General features: G+C 39.2%; 1 protein-coding gene across 1 annotated transcript in view; it reads left to right on the top strand.

The window, feature by feature from the left end:
* The window catches only part of TAF5 (TATA-box binding protein associated factor 5), a gene marked incomplete in the record, with an annotated part of 1,092,036 nt that overhangs the window by 945,426 nt on the left and 123,837 nt on the right, over positions 1–22,773 (top strand). The window contains 1 exon segment of the mRNA XM_044056561.1: positions 10,398–10,575. Coding sequence (XP_043912496.1) covers positions 10,398–10,575 — 178 coding nt within the window.

Raw genomic sequence — 22,773 nt, 5'->3', positions numbered from 1 at the left:
CATAAAATTATTTACTTAATCGGCTTTCTTCCGGCAGGGTGCACTGTGGTTACATTTCTGAAGCTCAGCAAATAACACAGTTTTCTTATATTTGTGAAACAAACCTGTGGATCATATTAATATTTACAATGGCATAGAATTATTTACAAAATTCTATCTAGCTGACTGGCAGCCCCTCAGTTTATCACAGACCTTTTAAAAAAAATCCACCAGATTGAGTAAACGTGACCTGCCCTTGATGTGTATTCAAACTGAGACTGTTCTAGTGTTTGGAGGTTCCCAATATCCTGATTGATTAATTCCATGATAAGTCTTTCTGTGGCTTTGCATATGAGGCTGGTTAGACTCATGGGTCTGTAACTCCCTCCTTTCTGTGAAAGGTTCTTAGTTACGTAGAAGGGTGTGGCTAAATTTTGCTTCATGCTATTTAAGATTGAGCCCTGTGATGTTATTACATACTGATGTATTTTTTTAGGCATCACTGTTGGCAAAATCGCCTTTTGTCATTCTCATATTGGCTTATTACTTAGAATATTTTTTCTACTTTGAGTATAATATTCAGTATGGTTATTATTCTCCTTAAGGATCTGCATCCAAAATCACTCTTAAACCCCACCCCGCTTGATCATTATCCGTTTCCATTTTGAATTATAACTTCCTGCTTTCGTAGTATATATGAGCCTTAACTGTGTAGCTCTAATATCCCTTCAAATGAGGTAACCCTAAACCATCTTGTTCTTTTGGAAGTATCAGTGTGTCCCAGTTAACTCTTGCCCTTTCCCCTCACCTCCCAGATAAATTCCTTCATCCCTTTATTAATTATTGTCCACAACTTCTCTGGTTGATACAAGTATGCCTCATCTGTATGTAAAACTAAAGGGATAAAAACATTTTCACTGCTTATCTTACTACATCGGGTCTATATTATAAGATCAAAACTTTAGGTAGTCAAATACGTAAAGCTCGATCTGTAAATATCAAAAGTCAAAAACTGCAAACGGCCACTTCCACACAGGGAAATAATTCACTTGGCATATATATATATATATAAACACATATATATATATATATATATATATATATATATATATATATATATATATATATATATATAAACTTCACCCAAATCAAGTGGGGGGGGCACATGACCCCCCCCCCCCCAATACCAACTCTGAGATTGCTCTGCATTGGACAAAAGGGCAAATTCCACATTACGGCCAAGTGAATTTATTTCCCTGACAAAATTTGTGGAAGTGGCCGTTCTCAGTTTTTAGCTTTTGATATTTTTAGGTATTTGACTACCTAACGTTTGATCTTATAATATAGACCCATCATATCCATAAACAAGAGCTTCCCTTTCTCAGTTTATTATGTTTTTTTCAGTCTCTTCACATATATCCTTAGTTGCCATAACAGAAAACTTTTTAATCCACACTCCTAAATACTTCATCTTGTCATGTCCCCATAAATATGGGTATTGCTTAACCAATCCATATGTGACTACATAATTTGTCTGTAGCCCTTGTTTTATCTTCATTAATTTTTATATTCTGAAGAGAGACGAAACTTTCTCAAAATGTTCCACAACACTGAGATGGTCCTTCTCTGGATTTATTAGGTGCAAAATACCATCTGCCAATAAAGCCAACTTTTCTTGAGTACTGTAACAATTATATCCTTACATTTCTGAATCCAGTATTTTCTTTTCTGTTGGCTCTAAATATAAAGCAAATAATGGAGAGGAAAGAAGACACCCCTGTCTGGTTACTCTATTTAAGCACAATTTATCAGATAGGAAACCTCCTACTGCAGTTCTTGCCTTTGATTGTTCATATAATCTGCTAATTAACCTTACGGTGTCATGGAATGCAAATGCTTCCATTGCCTACTCAAAATATCCACGCTTACTCTATTAAATGCTTTTTCTGCATCATGAACCACTAACAGCAGATGTATTTTCTTACATTCTGCTTCCCTTTGGATCATCATTGTTGTAATAATGTTGTCAAATGTTTGCCTCCCCTCCACAAAACCATATTGATCCTCATTTACAATTTTGGCAACACCTTTGACATTCTTTTAGCTAGTAAACACATAAACACTTTGTAATCATGGTTTAAAATTGAAATGGGTGTATATGAAGATGGGTCTGATGGTTTTTAGTTTTAGGTAATATGACCACCACAGCTTTCTTCCAAGATGTTGGTGCTTCACTTCCTTTTAAAATACCATTAATTAATGTCTTCCAGTTCTTTATCACTTTCTTCTCTCCTAACTTCCAGACCTCTGGAGACTTTCTTGAAGATCGATTATACATTGCAGTTTTTCCTCTCATCTCCTCCTATCTTAACTGTTGGTTGTTGAGCTTCACCTACTTCTAACCTTGGCACAATTAAGCTTTCCATAAATATTTGTTGTCTTTAATTTTCCTCATTTCTATGCTTTAAACCAATTTTCGTAACATTTCCAAAATGTCTCTAATATCTCTACAGGATCTTTGATTATTTTTCTTATAGGCTTCCTAAGTTTAGCAACAGCCCTTTCAACTTTTTGTTGCCCAAGTCATTGTGTTAAAAGTGTTTGTGCTCTGTAATTGTCAGAGTAGCAAAACCACCAAGAAGTAAACAGTAAAAAAACACACAAATAGGGAAAGCCAAGTGAATCACAAACTCTGACACTTTATTAAAACAAGATGAAAATCTCTAGTGCCTCAGCTGTGCAAGCCTTTAGAGAGCAAGCCTTTTTCCTTCCCGAAATATTCCTTATATATACAAAATCACTCCCAAATAATGCTATTAATCAGTTAAGCAATAAAGCTATTAAAACCATTTCACAAAAAAAAATTCCAATTACACACACTATTGAGACCTTTAAGAAAAAGTGTATTAAATTTTAAAATAAAAATAGATTCCTTTTTTTCTCAGCTGTCTTTAATATTTAAAATTATGCGGTCTTTATATATTTGTTCCAAAACTGTTGCTTGCAACCCTAATGGCTCCCCATTGTGAAAATCATGGAAATGTGCAGCTACAGGACTAGCTTGTTTATTCTTTCTTTATGTCTCTAATATGTTCCTTCAGTTATGTGGAGAAGCTTCTCTTACGTTCTCCTATGTAAAATTTTCCACAAGGACACCCAAGTCCATTATCACAGCTAAAAACCCCTTGTTCCTGATATTTTCCCATCAATATCTGGAAAACTTCTATGAACTGACGTCCTGCACATTTACCACAGGGAAAAGTACCCTTTAAAATTGGGATCCCATGGGAAATTTAGTATGCCTTTGTCAGAAGGGTATGACACTGGTTTTAAAGGGTACTTTTCCCTGAGGTAAATGTGCAGGGTGTCAATTCATAGACGTTTTCCAGATATCGATGGGGGGGGAAAATTGGGAACAAGGGGTTTTTAGCTGTGATAGTGAAGGAGTAATATACGGACTTTGGTGTGCTTGTGGAAAATTTTGTATAGGAGAAAGTAAGAAAAGTTTCTCCACAAGACTGAAGGAACATATTAGAGATGTCAAAAAGAATAAGAAGCTGCACATGTCCGTGAGTTTTCACAATGGGGATCCTTCAGGGTTGCAAGCAACAGTTTTGGAACAAATGTTGAGAAAAAAGGAATCTTGAGTACACTTTTCCTTAAATGTCTCAATAGTGTGTGTAATTGGAATTTTTTTTGTGATATTGTTTTAATAGTTTTATTGCTTAATTGATTAATTGCATTATTGGGAAGTGATCTTGTATAATATATATAAGGAACATTTGGGAAGGAAAAGGCATACTCTGTAAAGGCTGCTTATAGCAGAGGCACTAGAGATTTTCATCTTGTTTTTTGTTTTAATAAAGTGTCTGAGTTTGTGATTCACTTAGGCTTTCCCTATTTGTGTGGTTTTTATTGTCAAAAAGTAGTTGCTTAACAGCAAGCTTTCTAATCTCATGCATATTATTCAGGTACTCCCTTATTTTCTCTTTAGCACTCTGCAGTTGTGCTTCCTCTTGTTCTTTTATATTCCCCTTATTCTTTATTATTGGTCAGACCCTCTAAGTGATTCCGATTAATTCTTAACCATTTCACTAGCTCTTATTTCTTCCCTATTCTTAAACTCTGTTCTCATTTTATCTCACTCACTTAGTTATATGTTTTGAAGATGTTTGACATCCCTAATAAATCTTGAATAAGTTCCACTACCATTCCTTAAATTCCTCTCTTTTAAACAGGTAGGTGGGAAAGTGTCAGTGCCTTATTTTTATTTCATTACCCTGCAGTTTTATATTGGTTTCTATTGGTACATAATCTGAAATGGTTATTGGATGTGTCAAAGTTTTCAGTTAAATGCACATGTTCCTGCAAGTTTTATCTAGTCTATCCCAGTTATTGTTCTGTCAGGAATATATGTAAATTTGAGTTCCTACTACTAAATTCACTTATTTCATAACAAATATTTTCATAAATTTCTTCAAAAGTCTACACTTTGTTTTATTTTCCCTTCTAGACCCCCCTAATAGCTCCTCACTGTTGCAAAGCAAGTTCTAGTCTCCACCTATATACAAGTAATCTCTGCTGAAAGCCGATTATTTCTTCAAAAAATTTCTTAAGCTCCATAGTAGAGGTTTTTGTTGGAATATAACTTGGGTAACAGAGTAATCCTCCTTCCTTCCCAATAGCCCCTTATTACCACAATTCTGCCATTGTCTTTTTTCCTCTTCTATCACTATTGGAGCCCCTGTAGCAATTAGTATAGTTACTTCCCTTCTCCTGTGTCCCTGACATTCTGTTAAATATCTATCCTGAAATCCTTTTTTGTCAAACTCGCATGCTTATTTCTTTCCAGATGTGGTTCTGCATTTTCCTTTTTGTGTGTACTTGTAAGGGCATTTACATTCCAAGATAATGTGGACAGCATAGCCATTATGATAAAAAGTTTCTGTTCCCACGTGTTACAAATGACATGTATATTTCCAACTTTTGTGTTACATGCACACACTAATGTTTTGCAGACTTATGTTTTATACAGTTGTATCATCTTGTATCTATTTGAATCTGTCACATTTTCAAGACTTTTGTTTTCATGAAAACCCTCAAAACAAAAAAAAAAACTAAATACATTTTGAAAACACCCCTATTAACTTAGAACAAATGCACAAAACTATGCACATCTTCAAAAATTAAGTTTAACCCTCATGTTAAGGAACAGTATTGCCTCAAATGCTTCCATGGGCATTACCTAAACTAAAACTAAGGTTGTCCATGCTGAAGCATGTGCTGCAGCCTCTGGTTTCATTTAAACCGATTCCTGTTTTCTTTCTTTTATCTATAGTCCACTCCCAGATGTGAAAAATAGCTTGTATGCTTTCAGAAAACATTAACTCATAGCCCTTAGAAAAAAGTGCACAGACTATCTTTAAATAAATCTGAATTGTACGCTGCACTGTTCTAAAATGCATTCAAGTATTCAGGCTGCTATCTGTCATTCACTTCCTGTAATTTCAGACTTTGTTTTTCACTGAACTACTTGGCATTGTCCCTTCAAATTTTGCATTTCCCTCGGTAAAGAATTTTCTGAACTCTGAAGATTAATTGTTTGCACCTGCAGACAGCTAGTCCCCCATGTAAAACTATTCAGCATTGAATCTTTATGTGTAAATTACAACAGAACAGAATGTACAACTACTTTAGGAGTAGACTTTTCTCCCACTGAACATTTGCTAATGGAAAAAAAGGTAATATCTGTGCAGATGTAAGAAGCTTGGCATTTTTATAGCTTTCATCATTTTTTTGTATTCAAACCTACTTGTTTATAGCTTAAGCCAAAAGCATTAATCTAGACATTCACCCTTCTAAAAACAAGGTGAAATAGCTTAATTCTAAATACAGTATAATCAGTGCACTTTTAAACCCTTACCCTAGAACAAGATCTTAGCATACTAACAATAAAATAGCCTTTGTCCATCTTTTCTTCTCTTGTACTGTAAAGTCTACATTTCTTACAATTAAAAAGTTCTTATTTACTTTAATAACCTGAACACATGCAGCAAGTCACTAAAGAGACTCCCCCACATTTCAAGTACCCCCTGACCGTACACTACAGAAAACTGCTGTACTGTAACATGCACTTTATAGCAAGAAATGTTTTATACGGATGCTAATAAGATCAAAAATTGTTTTATTTAGTTACCACCTCCCTTTTGTGTTCTTCTAAACATTAATGATATTAAGTGGGGTGTATGCTTTACAGTCCACCCACAAGTGTAAGAGTTATCGAAAGTCCAACCTTTCTCTTCCACTTTTTCTTGCAAAGCCATATTTCACAGATGTGATTTTTTTTTAAATCTCCATATATTCACTAATTTCTATGTTGATCTTTTTCCTGTTCATCTCTATGTGCCAGCAGTGCTCTAGTTCAGGTAAGAGGTACTCCTGATTCTTAGTTAACTTCTGTGCTTTTTTCTTGTCCCAAGCATTTTCCCTTAGAACATTTGAAAATGTTTCACTGGCATAGTCTTTCTGAGCTTTACTGTCAGAAGATTAAGGAGTGTCCCCTTCTGTTTGCTGACCCACTTTTTGTTGGATTAACTTTTTTCTTTTTCGTCCCTAGCCTGTTCTGCATCAAAAATGTTTTTGAACCTCCAAGAAATATTCTGAAGACAGCTGGATACAGCAGCTTGTGTCACACCTGCCTCTCAACATTCCTGTATTGCTGGGATAAATTTGCTTCTCTTCTACCTGGTATACAATCAATGATCATTTTCCACAAACATTCTGTTTTCTCCAATTTGTAATACTTTCCCCTTCTTCCACACTTTTGTCAGGATTAACTGTCTCTCTGCTGGTATGATTGTATCTTTACTAGTACAGGTCTTGGCTATTTTCTCATGGCCAGTTTTGGAGCTTACACTTGGTTTGACATTTCAATTAACAAATCCTGCTGTAGAGTATCAGTCCAGTTGTTTATACTTTCATAAAGTTAATGCAGTTTGTTCCTTCCAGTTTTTCTGGTACAGCAGAAAATATCTAATTATCTCTGTACTCTGTCTTCTAATTGTGACTTTTTTTGAAAAAACTGTTCTTGAGAAGTCTCATACTCCACCAACCTTCACTTCAACCTCTGATTTTTACTGTTTTAACAGTTTATCTGCATAGCTAGTTAAAATGTTTTTATTTTTTCTAGCATTTTGTTATTTGAGTTGATATATTCCTTCAGAGTTTCATTTGCTTTAATCGCCACTGAGCACATTTATTTTTTCCTCTGAAGTACTGGAAGCCATCTCTTGTACCAAAGCTGAAGCTTGAACTGCTTTTTACTGAACAGCTGCAGGATTCATCCCAGCCAGTGTTTTCTCTCTCTATCTTTTCTGGTTGATATTCTCTAAAAATGTCGTCTTTGCTTCCATCTGGAAAGAATTTTACTCTAGTTGAAAATATCACTAGATCTTATTTCATTTCTCAGTTTCTTTTTTCATGTTGGGAGAGCTGAAATTAAACTCTTGCTCAGTGTGCAGACAGCTTGGAATTCCAACAAGTCACCAACTCTCGTAAAAGAATTCCTTTGTATCATGAAGTGATTCAGTTTTTGCTGATGTGGTTACTTCTCCTATTCATGTACATGGCATACATTGCTGCTGTGATCATCATCTTGTTGTTGGTGCTTGCTACGTGGGCCAGACACAGACTGATTCATTTTGTGGAGGCTGTGCCATGAGTGGTGGCCCAGACAAAAGTTTGATGATACACAGGTTCTGTTTTACATTAGCATTTGCAGTATTTAAGTGTAGATGAGGGTGCTGAGGTCTACAGTGACTGCCACTGGTGATTTACTTCCCCCAAACTGTGTATTGGTTATTTTGTCTGGTGACATCTAAGCCATAACACTATCTTCTGCTGTGTGAGCTAAGAAAGACAGGACAAAGGCTAGAGCACAGGTGAAACCACAGTCACTTGGAGGACAGATTTCTGCTAGTAGAGCATTTCTGTGTACATCAGGTTGACATTACCAGTAGGAAATTTTTATTTTTGCTGCAGGAACTCGCATGGTAAATTCATATGTGGTGGTGTTCTGGGTAATGAGTAGGCTTAGGAAATTGTTCCATCTAATCACCCAGAGGTCCTTCCACGTGAGGAATGTGAACTTGCCATTCGTTACATCACTTCTAAGGTTTCTTCCATCAGGTACATTATGGGTCAAGGTGCACTTACAGCATTTTCTATTGATCTAACCGAGAGCTCCCTGTCTTGTTCTTAGTACAAGTTCATTATTCCCAATTATGATGCATTTTCTTTTCAAGTTATCTGGATCCATTGAACCATATGTGGAGTGGACCCCTGTCCTGTCAGTCTTATGTTGGTCTTGGCCCATTACCAGATGACAAAGCTGTATCTTAAGAATGGAGCATTTCCATATTTATTAAAGGAGGCCTGGGTCACTCAAGAACTTGAGCAGAATGGCTTAGATGGTGCTGATCTGAATAATTCTAGACCAATACCATACCTTTTGTTTGTTGGTAGGTTTCTTGACAAGGTTGTCAATTAGTATTTGGATTCTTACCCAAGTAATTATCTCTATGACCCATTTCAGACTAATTTTCAGTGAAGGCATATCCTAGAAGACTGCCCTTGTTAGGGTGTTTAATGATCTTTTGCTTGGAGATCATTGTTGGTTGAGGTGATACAGCAATGGTTTGCCTTATACCTTTTTTGGTCATACTCATAGGGTTGTGCCAAGAATTAATAACCTTCTCTTCCATTTCATTTGACACGTGGGAGTACAGCAGGGCTCAATTTTGGTTCCATTGTTTATGGTGTATATGCTGCCTTTGGGGTACATAATCCAGATGAGAGGTTTAGACTGTCACTGTTACGTGATACTGAATTGTAGCTTTTGATTCATCAACATTTCTGCTTTAAATGCACTTGCTTCAGACATGGAATGCATTTGCAGCTGGATTGTTAATTTGGTGGTTCTTCTTTCTGCTTTTCCCGGTTAGGAGTTGCCACAGCGGAACTCCGGTCTGCTAATGATTGGCAGTAGATTTTTTTACAGTGCCGAGTTTTTCAGCTCGATGCCCAACCTTCAATTAAGGCACGCCCATTTACGCACGTCTTTCGAACTAGTGAAACTCAGTACCTTTAAAATAGTGACTGTGGCCATTCATACCACCCTTCAAAGCTCATCTGATCCAGTTATCTGTAACAATGACTGTCATTTGTGTCAAAGGTACAGAACTTAGGTGTGATATTTGATTGACTCACTCTCAAGGGCCAAGTTTCTGCCATTGTCAAGTCCTCGTGGCTCCAGCTGAAGAAAATTTCCCTACCTTATTTACTACAAAACTTGCATCTCTCCCTTACTTTAGGGAACTTCTTGTGTTGTACCCTGTGCACTGCCGCTGTTTGAGGTCCCAGGAATCTACCTGGATTCATCTGGTGAGCAGTCCTTTGTTGTTCAGAGGCATTGTCTTTGGCACATCCTACCTGGGTAGCTGATTCCAGCCCTAACCCTTGATGGTTTCAGAAAATCTTTTAAAAAATGTTGCTGTTTGGGAATAAGGATTATATATCGCCTCAGTACTGTATTGAATTTATATTTCTTTTCATATGTGTATGTTTTTGTCTCTTGCTGGTTTTTTTTCTCTAATAGTGCTTAGTTTATAGGCACTTAAATCTGAATTTGAGTTGACTGCAAAGTAAAAATCGTGGTAGACTTATCTGACTAGATGGCTACGTTTAGACACAATTGAAATATAACCTTTTCGAAGGTTTGGTGGTTGTATTAAGCATTTGTGATGGATAGGGACATAAGTGCAATTTCACTTGGGTAAATATTGATTGAATTCCCTCTAAGAATGTAAGAAGTGTGTTTTATTTTCTTACGTACCCTGTATGTATGGTAATAAACACTGAGTAATATAAACCCAGTCATTAATGTGTTTTTTTTTTTGGGGGGGGGGGGGTTGTATAGTGTATTCGAAGTCAGGCTTTAATAACAAGGATGTATAGCTAAATATTTGTTCTTGTGTACTGGAAAAGAAGACCAGTCAACTTCAGCAACCTAAATGGCAAAATGTATTAGCTATGTTACTATTTGTACATTTGGATTTGTTACAGAATAGACCATGGTGTTTGCTCATAAGTTGGACACACAAAATGCATTTAAAAAAAAAAAAATTTACAAGGAGTGTCTTCTTAATGGATCACCTGATAGTACAGAAAGTTTCTTATTCCTTTGCGCTGGTAATATATGCAAATGGAAAAGGCTTTAGATTCTGAATGATTTGAATAGTTGATTGTAATTTGATGTGATAAGTCTGTGAATTTTACCACACTAATAAATATGTTTCTTAATGTTTTTCTACTGTAGTTTTATAGTCACTTGCCTTACAATGGATGTGCTGTTTCCTTAGGGACCAGTTCATGCATTGGCATTTGCCCCTAATGGGAGATACTTGGCTTCTGGAGCTACTGATGGACGGGTTCTGCTCTGGGATATTGCAAATGGCCTGATGGTTGGAGAGCTAAAAGGACATACAGACACTGTGTATGCATTACGATTCAGTCGAGATGGAGAAATTTTGGCATCAGGTTAGTATTTTAGGTCGACATTTAAACCAAAATTTTCTGCATTTACTTTTAAAATGGGAGCTGTCTTGTCCAATATTTTATCAGTAACAGTTGGGTGAGTGTTTTGCTGTGCTGCAAATACATTTTTGAAAAGGCAACACATCTTACAACGAATAGAGACTATTAAATATTTACTGCGCTAAAAAGTCATTGTTTCCCTGGTCTTCTCCTGGTGCAGTTCCAGTGGTTTTTGTTTATTGGTTATTTTCTGTGGTGCCTGCTCAGTTTAGTTTTTGGAGTTTTTGAAAAGCCATCAACACATAAGCTACATTTCAGGGTCACAATGCTACCCCCCCCCCCCCAACTTTGGTTACAGGTGGTTACATCATCCATTTGAGGAAACAAGAAAAGACAAGTTCCATGACAAGCACAACAACCCAGTTAAGTCAGCAAGTAAAAATTTAGGACAAATAGCTTGAGTGAACAGTTAAAGTTGAGAAATAACATGATAGAACACATCTGTTATCTACACAAATTTGGATGCTAGAATGGAAGTTTACACATTAAAGGTAATTTGTGCACAGCTTATTACTGTACTTCAAAGCTTGAGTGTTATCTACTGGGAAGTTTCGAGATTGACTGCCCCAGTAATACTGAAGATATTTATTAGCTTAAAAAAAAGGTTATGGGCTAGCCTGCGCATTTGGCATAGAGGAAAAGGTCCTGACTGTTGCCCGGGTGACATGAGCTTGATTAGCAGCTTGACTGCATAACTCTGTAGGCTAGGAGGATGTGTGTGTGTTCATTCTAGGGGGGAAGGTTTTATGTCACTGTTGTGCTGACAAATGCATGTAGGGATTGTATAAGCATAATGGTCCATGTAGTGATGATAGCTTTTGCATGTGCATGTCGGGAAGCATATGTATGTGCAGGAATGTCATAGGAGGTCCTTATGGTGATACAGGTGCACACATCACAATCAGACGAATGGTTAGACCATTTATAATAAACACACAAAACCTCATAACTCGGATGCCAGCAAGGGTAGGGTACTAGCACCCTTGTTGTCTGTATATGACATCTCTTCCTGGACACCTCTTGCTGCATTGAATCTGGGTATTTTCCACCACTGGGGAATGAATGAGCTCCCAGGAGGAAAAGATCTTGATGGTCAGCAGGCAGAGGGGAGAAAAGAATTCAAAAATGCTTATAATCTGTTGTTCTTAAAGAAGATTAATATCCCATGTTAAAATTTACAGGTACTTGTGTAGTCAGCAAGATGTTTCACAGATGTGGAGGGACAAGACTTTATGGATGGGAAAAGTTTATTTTAGAGATGTGGGAGTTTTCTGATGAATCTGTTAAACCCAGTATTACTTTTAATATGGTGATGGTGATTTTTAATGTTAAATTGTGTGAGTGTTAACCACCCCACTCTCAATGTGAATGTCTCATCCTTTCTTTTAAAATAAAAAAAAGAGTGATTCACAGTCCAGAGTATAAGACAGATCACAAAGGAGAAAGTGTTAAAATACTGACGAGTAATAGTCAATGAAGGTTTGCTGGGGATGTGAAACTTCTCGAGAATGAGTTTTTTGAGCCTTCTCTGGTTGAAAAGGTACTTGTTTAAGAGACTACAGAAAGCATTTCACCTTATTACTGGTAAAGTAGGGTTGTGTAAAGGGGAAAAATGTCCTCCTTTGAGTGTCTGAAGTGCTTGCCTCGCAGGCCTTGTGGAGAACTTTGGTGATGTCTAAGGTGAGGCAGTCATCAGACAGATACCCAGGTGCTTAATATTGTGATCCATTTGTAGTACTTGATCCTTAATATAGTAGTTAAGTGAGATCTCTTTCATACTAAAGGTTAGAGTACTACACATCTTAACATTAAATGCTGAGCCATTACTTACATACCAGGTGTGACTGTTCGCCAAACCCAGTCAGAACAGAAGAGATATCTCTTGGGTTAGTGACAGTGCTTCCTAGTTTGCAGTCATGGGTAAAATTGGATTAACTTGGTAAACTATATATTAGCCTGCATATTTGAAAGAAAAAATACCAGAGAGGACTGGGCTTAAAAGCTAAACCTCGTGGCATCCCACTTGTAATTCCTGTGCGTTCAGAGATTCAGTTGTTTACTGTTAACTTAATTTCCTACATGACAGCAATTTTCAATCCTCTGAGTTACATATCTATTTACTTTGAGCTGTCTGCATGGAGGACTGTATTGAAGACTTTTTTCTTTTTATAGACCAGAAACATCTTTATTAAATCATCACTTATTACATAGGCAGTTATACGTTTATGTAAATGAAAACAAGTCACACTGACACAATCCTAGTTGCAAGCATTTTACATCACAAACCATACTCAGACACACTCCCAGTTGCAAATATTGTACATCACTTATCTACCCAAACTTTCTCACTCAATTATTACTTAGCTCATTTAAGTCCTGCTGCCTTTTAGACCTCATTCCTCCCATGTATGTACTGTTCCCACAATTTCCATTTTTTCCTATGTAGTTTGGTCCTGCCTTTTTCTAAAGATCTCAATTTCAGTTGTTTTATCTCTGTTACTATATTCACTACTTCCAGTATAGTTGGTTTAGATTTTGATTTCCATTTTCTAGTAATTGCTTTTTTGGAAGCCACCATTAGACACGCCAAGGCCTTAACATGTCTAGGCAACACCGATTTTGTTTCATAGCTAAGAAAAGTCATCTCCCTCGTCAGACCAATCTGCTTACCCAGCATCTCTGACAGTGCATCTCGTAGTGAATCCTTGAGATCTGCCAACTCACCACACTCGCAGAAAATATGTTCCCAGTTACCTCTCTTCCGATTCACACCTTCTACACTTATTGTCCACCTGATGGAAAATTCTCTAGTCTACTTGGGGTATAAAAATATCTATGTAAACATTTCCAGGCAAAAATCCTAAATATTCTAGATTTTGTTGCATATTTGGGAGACATACATATATCCTCCCATCGTTTTGTTTGTGACTTGCTTATCCACTCTCTTTTCCCAATCCTTTCTAACCTCCTCTGATTGATTCTTATGGTTATCATGTAACATTTTATATGCTCTAATTATTCCTTTTTTAATGGCAGCTTCTCTTCTAGATTCTATTAAAAACTGTACCAGTGCTGGTCTTTCATTTAGAACTCCCCTATTTCTTTCTCTTTGAAGTCCAAATAAATTCTTGGCAGCTTCCCATTCTATCATCTTTCCTTGTCCAGTTATTTGCTCCCAATAACTTTGTTCCTCTGCCAGTTTTTCTCCAATAAATTCTGGCCCCCTATTATCTGTATCCTTAATTGCAGTCATCCCTGTTGGCAGAATCTCCTTCCTCCATTCCTGTTGGTTTACCTCTTAGAATACTTTCTACTGTTGTATGGATGCATGACTCTGCATGATTTTTGCTATTCTCCATAGAGGCCTGCATCCAAAATCCCAGTCTCTCCTTGTTTCTTGAGCTTCCGCAGTGTTTCATCATCATCCCTTTCCACTTTGAATTATAGTTTTCTGCTTGTACTATGTATAGGAGTCTTAACTGTGTAGCTCTGAAATGCCCTTCAAACTTGGGTAATCCCGATGTACCCTGTTCTACTGGAAGAATCATCTTATCCCACTCGTATTCCCCTCCCAGATAAAGTCCTTCAGCCCTTTATTAAATCCTACCCACAACTTCTTCTCTGGCTGATAAAAGTTTGCTTGACCTGTGTATAAGACTAAAGGAACTAAAAACATTCTAACTGTATCTTACGATGTTCATCGTGTTTCACTGCTGCAGTCATTAAACTTGGGTTATCCTGCTGGCAGGCTACCCGCAGTCGGTCAGAGTTCCAAAGTCTAGGTCCGGCGTCGGTTGCTGTCGCCTCTTCCCTGACGTCAGTGTGCCAGGGGTATAAAAGATGCAACCGACGCCATTTTCTACGGTCGATCTTGCCGCACGGTGCCCGAAGCGAAAGCAGTTCGCAAGTGCCGGTCGGCAGACTCCTGAGATTTTCGAAATTGAGTTTCAGAACCGAAGTCTTCAATAAAGCTAAGTACCCCGTTAGAAACTTTTCTTGCTCCAGACCGATGTCAGTAAAAGTTAATAATTGTATTTCTTGTGGGAAGCAAATACCTCATAAGGACTTTCACTCTTACTGTATTCCTTGCCTAGGCCCTGACCACAACGTTACTAGATGTCGGTTTTGTGCTAGATTCAACAAACGCACTATTAAACGTCGGTTTGATTTTGCTTTACATTATTTTGGCCGAAGGTTTAATTACATAATGCCGTCGGAACAACCGACGACAGGAGATTATAAAAAACGCAAAGACAAAGAAAAGGACAGGCATCAGAGGTCCAAAACCGACGACGAAGCCTCTTCTAGGCCAGTTGCCGGTTCTCAGTGAGGCGCTTTCGCAGCCCCTGACACCCGCTACCTCAGAGCCACAGGCTGTATCCGACAGCCACATAGAGACACCGAGGCTTTTGGAAACTCAAGGTATTGGGCCTGCGGAAACTATTCCCTCAGATGGGTCCAGAGCCGCTGAGCAGGCATCCGCTTCTGAGGGTGTTTTCAGACCTTCACAGCTTACTATTAAGTCCACTACAGCAACCAAGGCAAAGTCAAAAACACCATTAAAGACAAGGAAACAAGTACAGCATTCTCCAGAACAGTCATCCATGCCAAAGAAACAGATACTTAAAATGGCTGAAGACCTAATTACTTTAATCAGGGATTCCCATCCCCCTCCCCCTCCTAACAAAAAGGCCTAGGCAAGACACTGACTATGATTCCTGTGACCAGGTTTCTATTTCCTCTGATTCCTCTTCTGATCAGGGATATTCTCTCCCTTCCTGTGTGGACTCTGATGCAGAAGACTCTATACCTTCAGCCTCTCCACCTGAGGATTATTCTTTTGAGGAAACCCTGCACACCATGAGGGAGCATTTCCATTGGGAGAGCCTGGATTATTCAGAATCCAAGAAAAGGCTCAGAGACTTTGTTTTATTGCCTTAGCACAGGCCCCTGGCTATTCCCCCTGTGCTTGATATGGTTGATGATGTTTTCCAGTCTGTCTCCTGATTCTTTACCCCCTGCACCAGTCAAGCCAGACAGGTACTACAGGGTCCCTGACTCACATACATTTCTTTACAAAAACCCTGCTGCAGATCCAGAAACAATTTCTCAGGGTCCTAAAGGGGTAAAGGCTTCCACTGCTAAAAATCCTGTCCCCTCAGATAGGGATTCCAGAGCTTTGGATAGATGGGGGGGAAAAGTTTACACTTCTGCTACTTTAGCTGTAAGGGCTTTAAATTGCCAGTTTCACATGCTTAAATATCAACAGTACCTCATGTCCTTGTTAAAACAGAAAATGGTTACAAACTCAAAGTCCTGACAGTAAGGAAATGCAGGATTTATTGCATGTAGCTGAACAAGTGGGAAAGCATACTCTATAATGTGGTTTTGATTCATTAGAGGCTTCTTGTAGAGCCGCAGTTACAGGCTCTGTTATTCGAAGGCATGCTTGGTTGAAAGAACAAAGTTTACCTGAACATGTTAAAGTAAAATTATTGGATGCTCCACTACAGCATGATACTTTGTTTGGTGTTAAGGCAGAAGAGGTGTTAAAGAAAATGGAGGATAAAGCAAAATCAATGCAGACAGTAAAGGATTTCTTACAGGTTCAACCACCTAGGTTTAGCAGAAACTGGCCTTCAAAAAATTGGTCCTTTCCGGTGTCAGACAGGCCACAAAGAGGCAGATACAGATGCCCAAGAGGCAGATCTCAGCCCCAAGGCTCCTGCAGACCTAAACAATGGGGTGCTTCAGCCCCCAAAGGAGGAGAAGACAAATCACAACCTTATAGGAAACAGTCCCAATGACTTCCCTCTACAGATGCCAAGCACTTACCTTTTGGCAGCACCCCTAGGGGGAAAGCTAGCACTTTTCTCAAAAAATTGGCACATAATCACCCAGGACAAATGGGTACTGAATATTGTTTCTCAGGGTTACAGGTTCCACTTTCACACGCTTCCAAAATCAAAAGGTATGTTGGACCTGCCACAAAACCAATGGGCAGAGGCACAAAAACAAATCGCTGCTCTCATGGACATGGGAGCTATTCAAAGAGTACCACAGCAAGAACAGGGACAAGGATTTTACTCAAGACTTTTCCTAGTACCCAGAAAGGACAAAGCCTGGAGACCAATACTGGACTTGTCAATCCTAAATACTTCCCTGGATGTTCCAAAATTCAAAATGTTAACACTACAGCAACTTCTACCCATGCTGGGCAAGAAGGCTTGGCTAGTTACTTTGGACCTCAAGGAGACATACCTGCATGTCCCAATCAGACAATCTTGCAGAAGATACCTCTGATTCATAGCTGGCTCAATGCATTACCAATTCTCTGCACTGCCCTTTGGCTTATCTACTGCGCCCAGGGTCTTCACAAAATGCCTGGCACCAGTAATTGCATTTTGCAGACAAAAAGGAATTCAAATATATCCCTACTTGGACGACTGTCTTATTCAAGCAGAGAGCAAGGACATTCTTTTAAAGCATCTGGCGTTTGTAAAAAGATTACTAATTTGCCTAGGGTGCACAGTAAATGAAAATAAATCAAAACTAGTGCCCTCTCAAGAGATAATATTCCTGGGTGCAAGCTTAAGTACAACTGCCCAGGTGGCTTATCTCATGCCAGACAAACAAAGGCAACTGACTCATTACTTTCAAATGATGGCAACAAAGACCCAGCTCCCTGCAAGAAAAATTCTGCAGGTCCTGGGCTTCATGGCGTCCTGCGTTCTACTAATTCCATATGCAAGACTGCATATGAGGAAACTACAATGGTATCTAAAAACTGTTTGGACTCAACATTGCCACAGCCTGGAGACTATCATAACCTTAATTCCCTGCCTACAATAGGAGTTTCAATGGTGGTCCCAGGCCTGTCACCACAACAAGGGACAGCCTTTCACCTTACCCACAGCCAGGCAGACAATAAGAACGGATGCATCGGATTATGCCTGGGGGGCACATATGGCAGGAAAATGTATTCAGGGCATGTGGCCCAAGGAACAAATGCATCTTCACATCAATCAAAAAGAGATGCTAGCTGTACAGAATGCCCTGACAGCTTTCAAGGACCTACTACATCCAGGACAACTACTAATAAAGACGGACAATACCACAGTTATGTGGTACATAAACAAGCAAGGGGGCACACATTTCCACCCCCTATGCAGGCAAGCCATGACTTTGTGGAACACAGCACTGACCTATCAAGTACATCTGCAGGCACAATTTCTGCCAGGAGCAAAAAATACACTGGCAGACGAACTAAGCAGAAATCTCATGGATCCTCACAAATGGAAACTAAATCCACAGGTGTTCAGCATGATGACAAGGAAATGGGGGACGCCCAGACATAGATCTTTTTGCCTCCCCTCACAATTGCCAACTACAGAAATTCTGCACAAGAACTTATCACTGTCAAGCATAGAAAGTGGATGCTCTATTATTCAGCTGGAAAGCCCTGACAGTTTATGCCTTCCCTCCAATGCCTCTTCTTGCCAAGGTGCTCCTAAAAGTCAGACAAGAGAGGCCAAAAATTATCCTGATTGCCCCAGATTGGCCACGCCAACACTGGTACCCAATCCTAAAGAGCTTGTCTCAAGGCCCAGCCTGGCCTTTACCTCTAATTCCTCATCATCTGACCCAACAAAACGATCAGATTCTGCACAGTCAACTCAGAACCTTAAATCTGGCAGCATGGCAGATAATGTAGCCACTCAGACTGCGCCTCTCTCTAAAGCTGTTATGGATGTCATTTTAGAAAATTCCAAAAAAGAAGCCAGCAACTGTGAGCTGTGAAACTTAGTTTAATAAGTTATAATATAAAGAACCACAAAAACATAAACAGACCGGTTTCGGCTGTAGTATTTAACTAGCCTTCATCAGTGTAAAGCTACATAACCATTCTGAGGTTCTTGTATAGTAAAACATAATTCTGAACAAGATTTCATTGATGAGCTCATGAATATGCATACATGTACTCATAAATATTCATTAAGACCAGGCTGAAATAATGCACCCAATTTGACAATCCATTTTTTCTTTTTTGCATTCAGTTTAATATGCCATCTTGATTTATTAGTTCTATCCCCAATTATTTTATCAATGACTGTAAAGTGAAAACTGGCTGTGGTGTGTTTGAGGGTATGTTTGTATAAGGCATTGTTGGGCCGTTTGCATTTGACATCACTAAGATGTTCAGAGATACGCAATTTGAAATGTCTAGATGTTTGACCAATATAAAATGCATGACCGCTACAAGAGGCTATATATATATAATCCAGTCTGTATTGCAATTTGCAAAAAAACGAATATCATATATATTACTGGTATTATTGCTAGAAAATGTTTTGTTTTCAGCACATATTTACAATTGCTGCAACCTCAAGGTTCAAGGAAAGGGGCTATACATGGGTTATGTTGTTACTGCTAGCAATCATGCATCACAACTTAACAGGGATGACCTCCTCAGATACAAAAAGAAACCCCAGAGAAATACAAACACTTTAAGATTCACTACTACTTATGGTAGAAATACTAACAAACTAATTGATGCCATTAATCGACATTGGAATATTCTTTTAGCGGATACTGCTTTGTCTCAACATTTATCTGAAACATGTTTGTTTTCATTCAGAAAAGGTAAAAATTTGGGAGCTCACTTCAATCATTATAAGCATCACTCAGAATCCAAAAATTTACACATGATTCAAACTTCTGTATTAGGGGACAAACTTGTGGGTTGTATGCCCTGTGGCCATTGCAGCAATTGTAAATATGTGCTGAAAAGGAAACATTTTTCTAGCAATAATACCAGTAATATATATGATATTCGATTTTTTGCAAATTGCAGTACAGACTGGATTATATATATGGCCTCTTGTAGCTGTAATGCATTTTATATTGGTTTCACAGCTCACAGTTGCTGGCTTCTTCTTTTTTGGAATTTGCTATTTTATGAGCCGTGCATCTGCCTCTGTGCAGGGGAAGTCTTTTTCGTGTCATTTTAGAAGCCAGGAGGCCCAGCACTAGGAAATCTTATGCAGAAAAATGGAAGAGATTCTGTGCTTGGAACCAGGCACAAGGGCTCGAACCACTTGTTCCAAATATACCTCAGATTTTACAATACCTAACTGAGATGCTGGACAAAGGCCTATCTTTCTCATCAATTAAGATCCATGCCTCTGCCATTTCAGCTCATTACAATACGGAACCTCCTATTTTTTCACATCCTCTACTAAGACAGTACCTCAGAGGGGCAAAAAACATAAGACCCCCAAGGAGAGCACCAATACCAACTTGGGATCTCAATTTTGTTTTAGAAAAGCTCACACTGCCTGCTTTTAAACCAGCCAGCACAGCTGATATAAAATTCTTATCATGGAAAACTGCTCTGCTCCTAGCAATAACTTCAGCAAGAAGAGTCTCAGAGTTACAGGCACCAATGGCTGTGGAACCTTTCATAATTTTTCACCAGGACAGGGTTTTCTCTTAGGACAAACCCAACATTCATGCCAAACGTGGTTTCCAATGTGGCTCTGAACCAAACCATTACCAACTTTCTACCCATACCCCAGGAATAAAGGGGGAGAGACTTCTGTATGCTTTGGATATACACAGACCGCTACGATTCTACTTGGACAAAACAAAAGCTTTCAGAAAAACTGAGCAACTGTTTGTAGCCTATGCTGCAGGATCACAAGGAAAGCCCATCACAAAGCAGACAATTTCAAAATGGATAGGACACTGCATTCGCTTCTGTTATGCACAACATGGCAAATCAGTGCCTAAGGGCATTAGGCCACATTCTACCAGAGCAGCAGCCTTTCTCAGAGGAGTACCAACCAAAGACATTTTAGAAGCTGCAACCTGGAGTTCAGTGCTCACTTTCACCAAGCACTACCATTTACCTCTCTACTCTAAATCCAGAGCCGGCTTTGCCACTGCAGTTCTGCAGGGCCTGGTAGCCTCTCCAAATCCAATTTAGACCCAGCCGCCCAACCTCAGCTTTGGGATTCAACCCAGGTGTAATGACTGCAACAGTGAAACACGAACATAGTACAGTTGTGTACCTACCATAAATGTAGATGTTCGAGTGTATTCACTGTTGCAGTCCAGGTTACCCACCCACTATCCCCCTTTTTCTTTGCTGGGACTTCTCTGTACTTCTCAACTCTATACAACCTATGTGGTGTATTTGCTTGTAGATGAAGGAAATGTTTATATTAGTGCATGCATATTTTTTTGGCATAATTTATTCTTTTCAGCCTTCCTATCTGGGGGCAAGAAAAACTGAAGAAAATGGCATTGGTTGTATCTTTTATACCCCTGGTGCACTGACGTCAGGGAAAAGGCGACGGCAACCGATGCCGGACCTAGACTTTGGAACTCTGGCCGACTGCGGGTAGCCTGCCAGCAGGATAACCCAAGTGTAATGACTGCAACAGTGAATACACTCTAATATCTACATTTATGGTAGGTACACAACTGTACTTTCCATATAACATAGGGTCATAGGAAGTTTCTAGGCTATTGGCGGTGAGGCCCTTATAAACCTAGCCAAGCTTTTAGCCTGGACAAGTCAGCACCCAAAACCCCTGTCCAGCAGGGGCACAGTTGGAATCCCAGAAATGTATTTTCTGTTTCCCGTCCGTTTGTCCAGGTTGTGCTTAAAAAGAGATGATGAGATACTCTGCTTGACATGGAGAGGGAGTCTGTTCCACAGATGGGGAGTCTCTGGGACACAAATCTGTCCTGCCAACAACTCCTGTTGTCACAGACTAAGTTGAGGTCACACGTGCGGGTTACTCGAGTGGAGCTTGACTTGCGGATATGCAGCAGTCCCATCAAGGCAGGGTCTGAGATTGCTTTGTATGCCAGACAGAGGTCACCTCTGAGGAATCTGTATGAAACTGAGTAGAGGGACAGGGCTTTTAGTCTAGCTGTGTAGGGTAGATGTTTGAGGTCCTGGATTCTCCTGGTGTGGAACCTCTGTGGTCTCTCCAGCTGCTGCATGTGATTTGCGAGATACATGCCGAAGGGGGCATTGTACTCAGTAATTGGCTTTATAAGGGAAGAATACAAGGATGTTATGACCTCCTTGTCCCTGGATGAGATACCCTTACTTATGAGGTTGGCCATGTAGAAAGCTTTCCGTACAGTGGAAGCAACATGGTGGTCAAAAGTCAGGTTGCTATCAACCTGGGTACCCAAATCCTTCATGACTGATTGTGTGCTTAGGACATTGTTATTAATGTGATATGTGGGGACGTCACTCTCCTCAAAGGGGATGATGATGCATTTTTTGGAATTCGGCTTGGTCATGTTTCTGGCACCAGTCATTTGTTTGGGTGAGAAGGACATCCACATCACTTGTGGAATTGATGACGCACATCTTGCAGTCATCTGCAAACATGGTCAGCCATAGCCCACTGGTTTTGGCATGCACCTCAGAGAAATATATCCTGAATAACAGAGGCCCCAGGATCGATCCTTGGGATATGCCACTTTTTACTGGTCTACTTCTTGAGTTGGCTTCCCCTATTTTGATTAGGTGGGTTCCATCAGTGAGCCAGTTTGCTACCCATCTGCTAACATATGAATTGATGCGTAGTAGAGAGAGTTTATCTATTATGCTCGTGTGGGGAATAGTGTTGAAGGCTTTGGAGCAGGTCAAGGTAGGCAGTGTGCACCATCTTCAACTCGTCCATGGCTTTGGTGACTGTCTAGCTTCCATTTTCTCATTTTTTGTATTATCTTTAGTCTCTTCCCATATAACCTTATTTGCCACACTAGAATAATTTTTAATCGATGCTCCTAAATATTTACTTTTATCATGCCCACATAAATGTGGTTATTCCCGAACCAGTTTGTGTGGGTACATCATTTACCGCTGTTGCCTTTGTTTTAGTTTCAGTTGTGTATTTCAAAAAGATTTGAAACTGTCTCAAAATCTTCCATAACACTGTAATGTCTTTTTTCTGATTTTGTCAGTTAGAAAATAATATCATCTGCAAGTGAAGCCAGCTTTTTTTGACTACAATACCAATTATATCCTTGAATTTCTAAGTCCCTTGTTTTCTTTGCCACTGGTTCCAAATATAATGCAAATAGTAAAGGGGGAAGAGGGCACTTCTGCCT

Source organism: Protopterus annectens, chromosome 14.part0 (assembly GCF_019279795.1).
Source record: "Protopterus annectens isolate FY-2018-M chromosome 14.part0, PAN1.0, whole genome shotgun sequence".
Taxonomy (NCBI): domain Eukaryota; kingdom Metazoa; phylum Chordata; order Ceratodontiformes; family Protopteridae; genus Protopterus; species Protopterus annectens.
The sequence above is the reverse complement of the archived record's forward strand: the minus strand, read 5'-3'. Positions and strand labels throughout refer to the sequence as shown.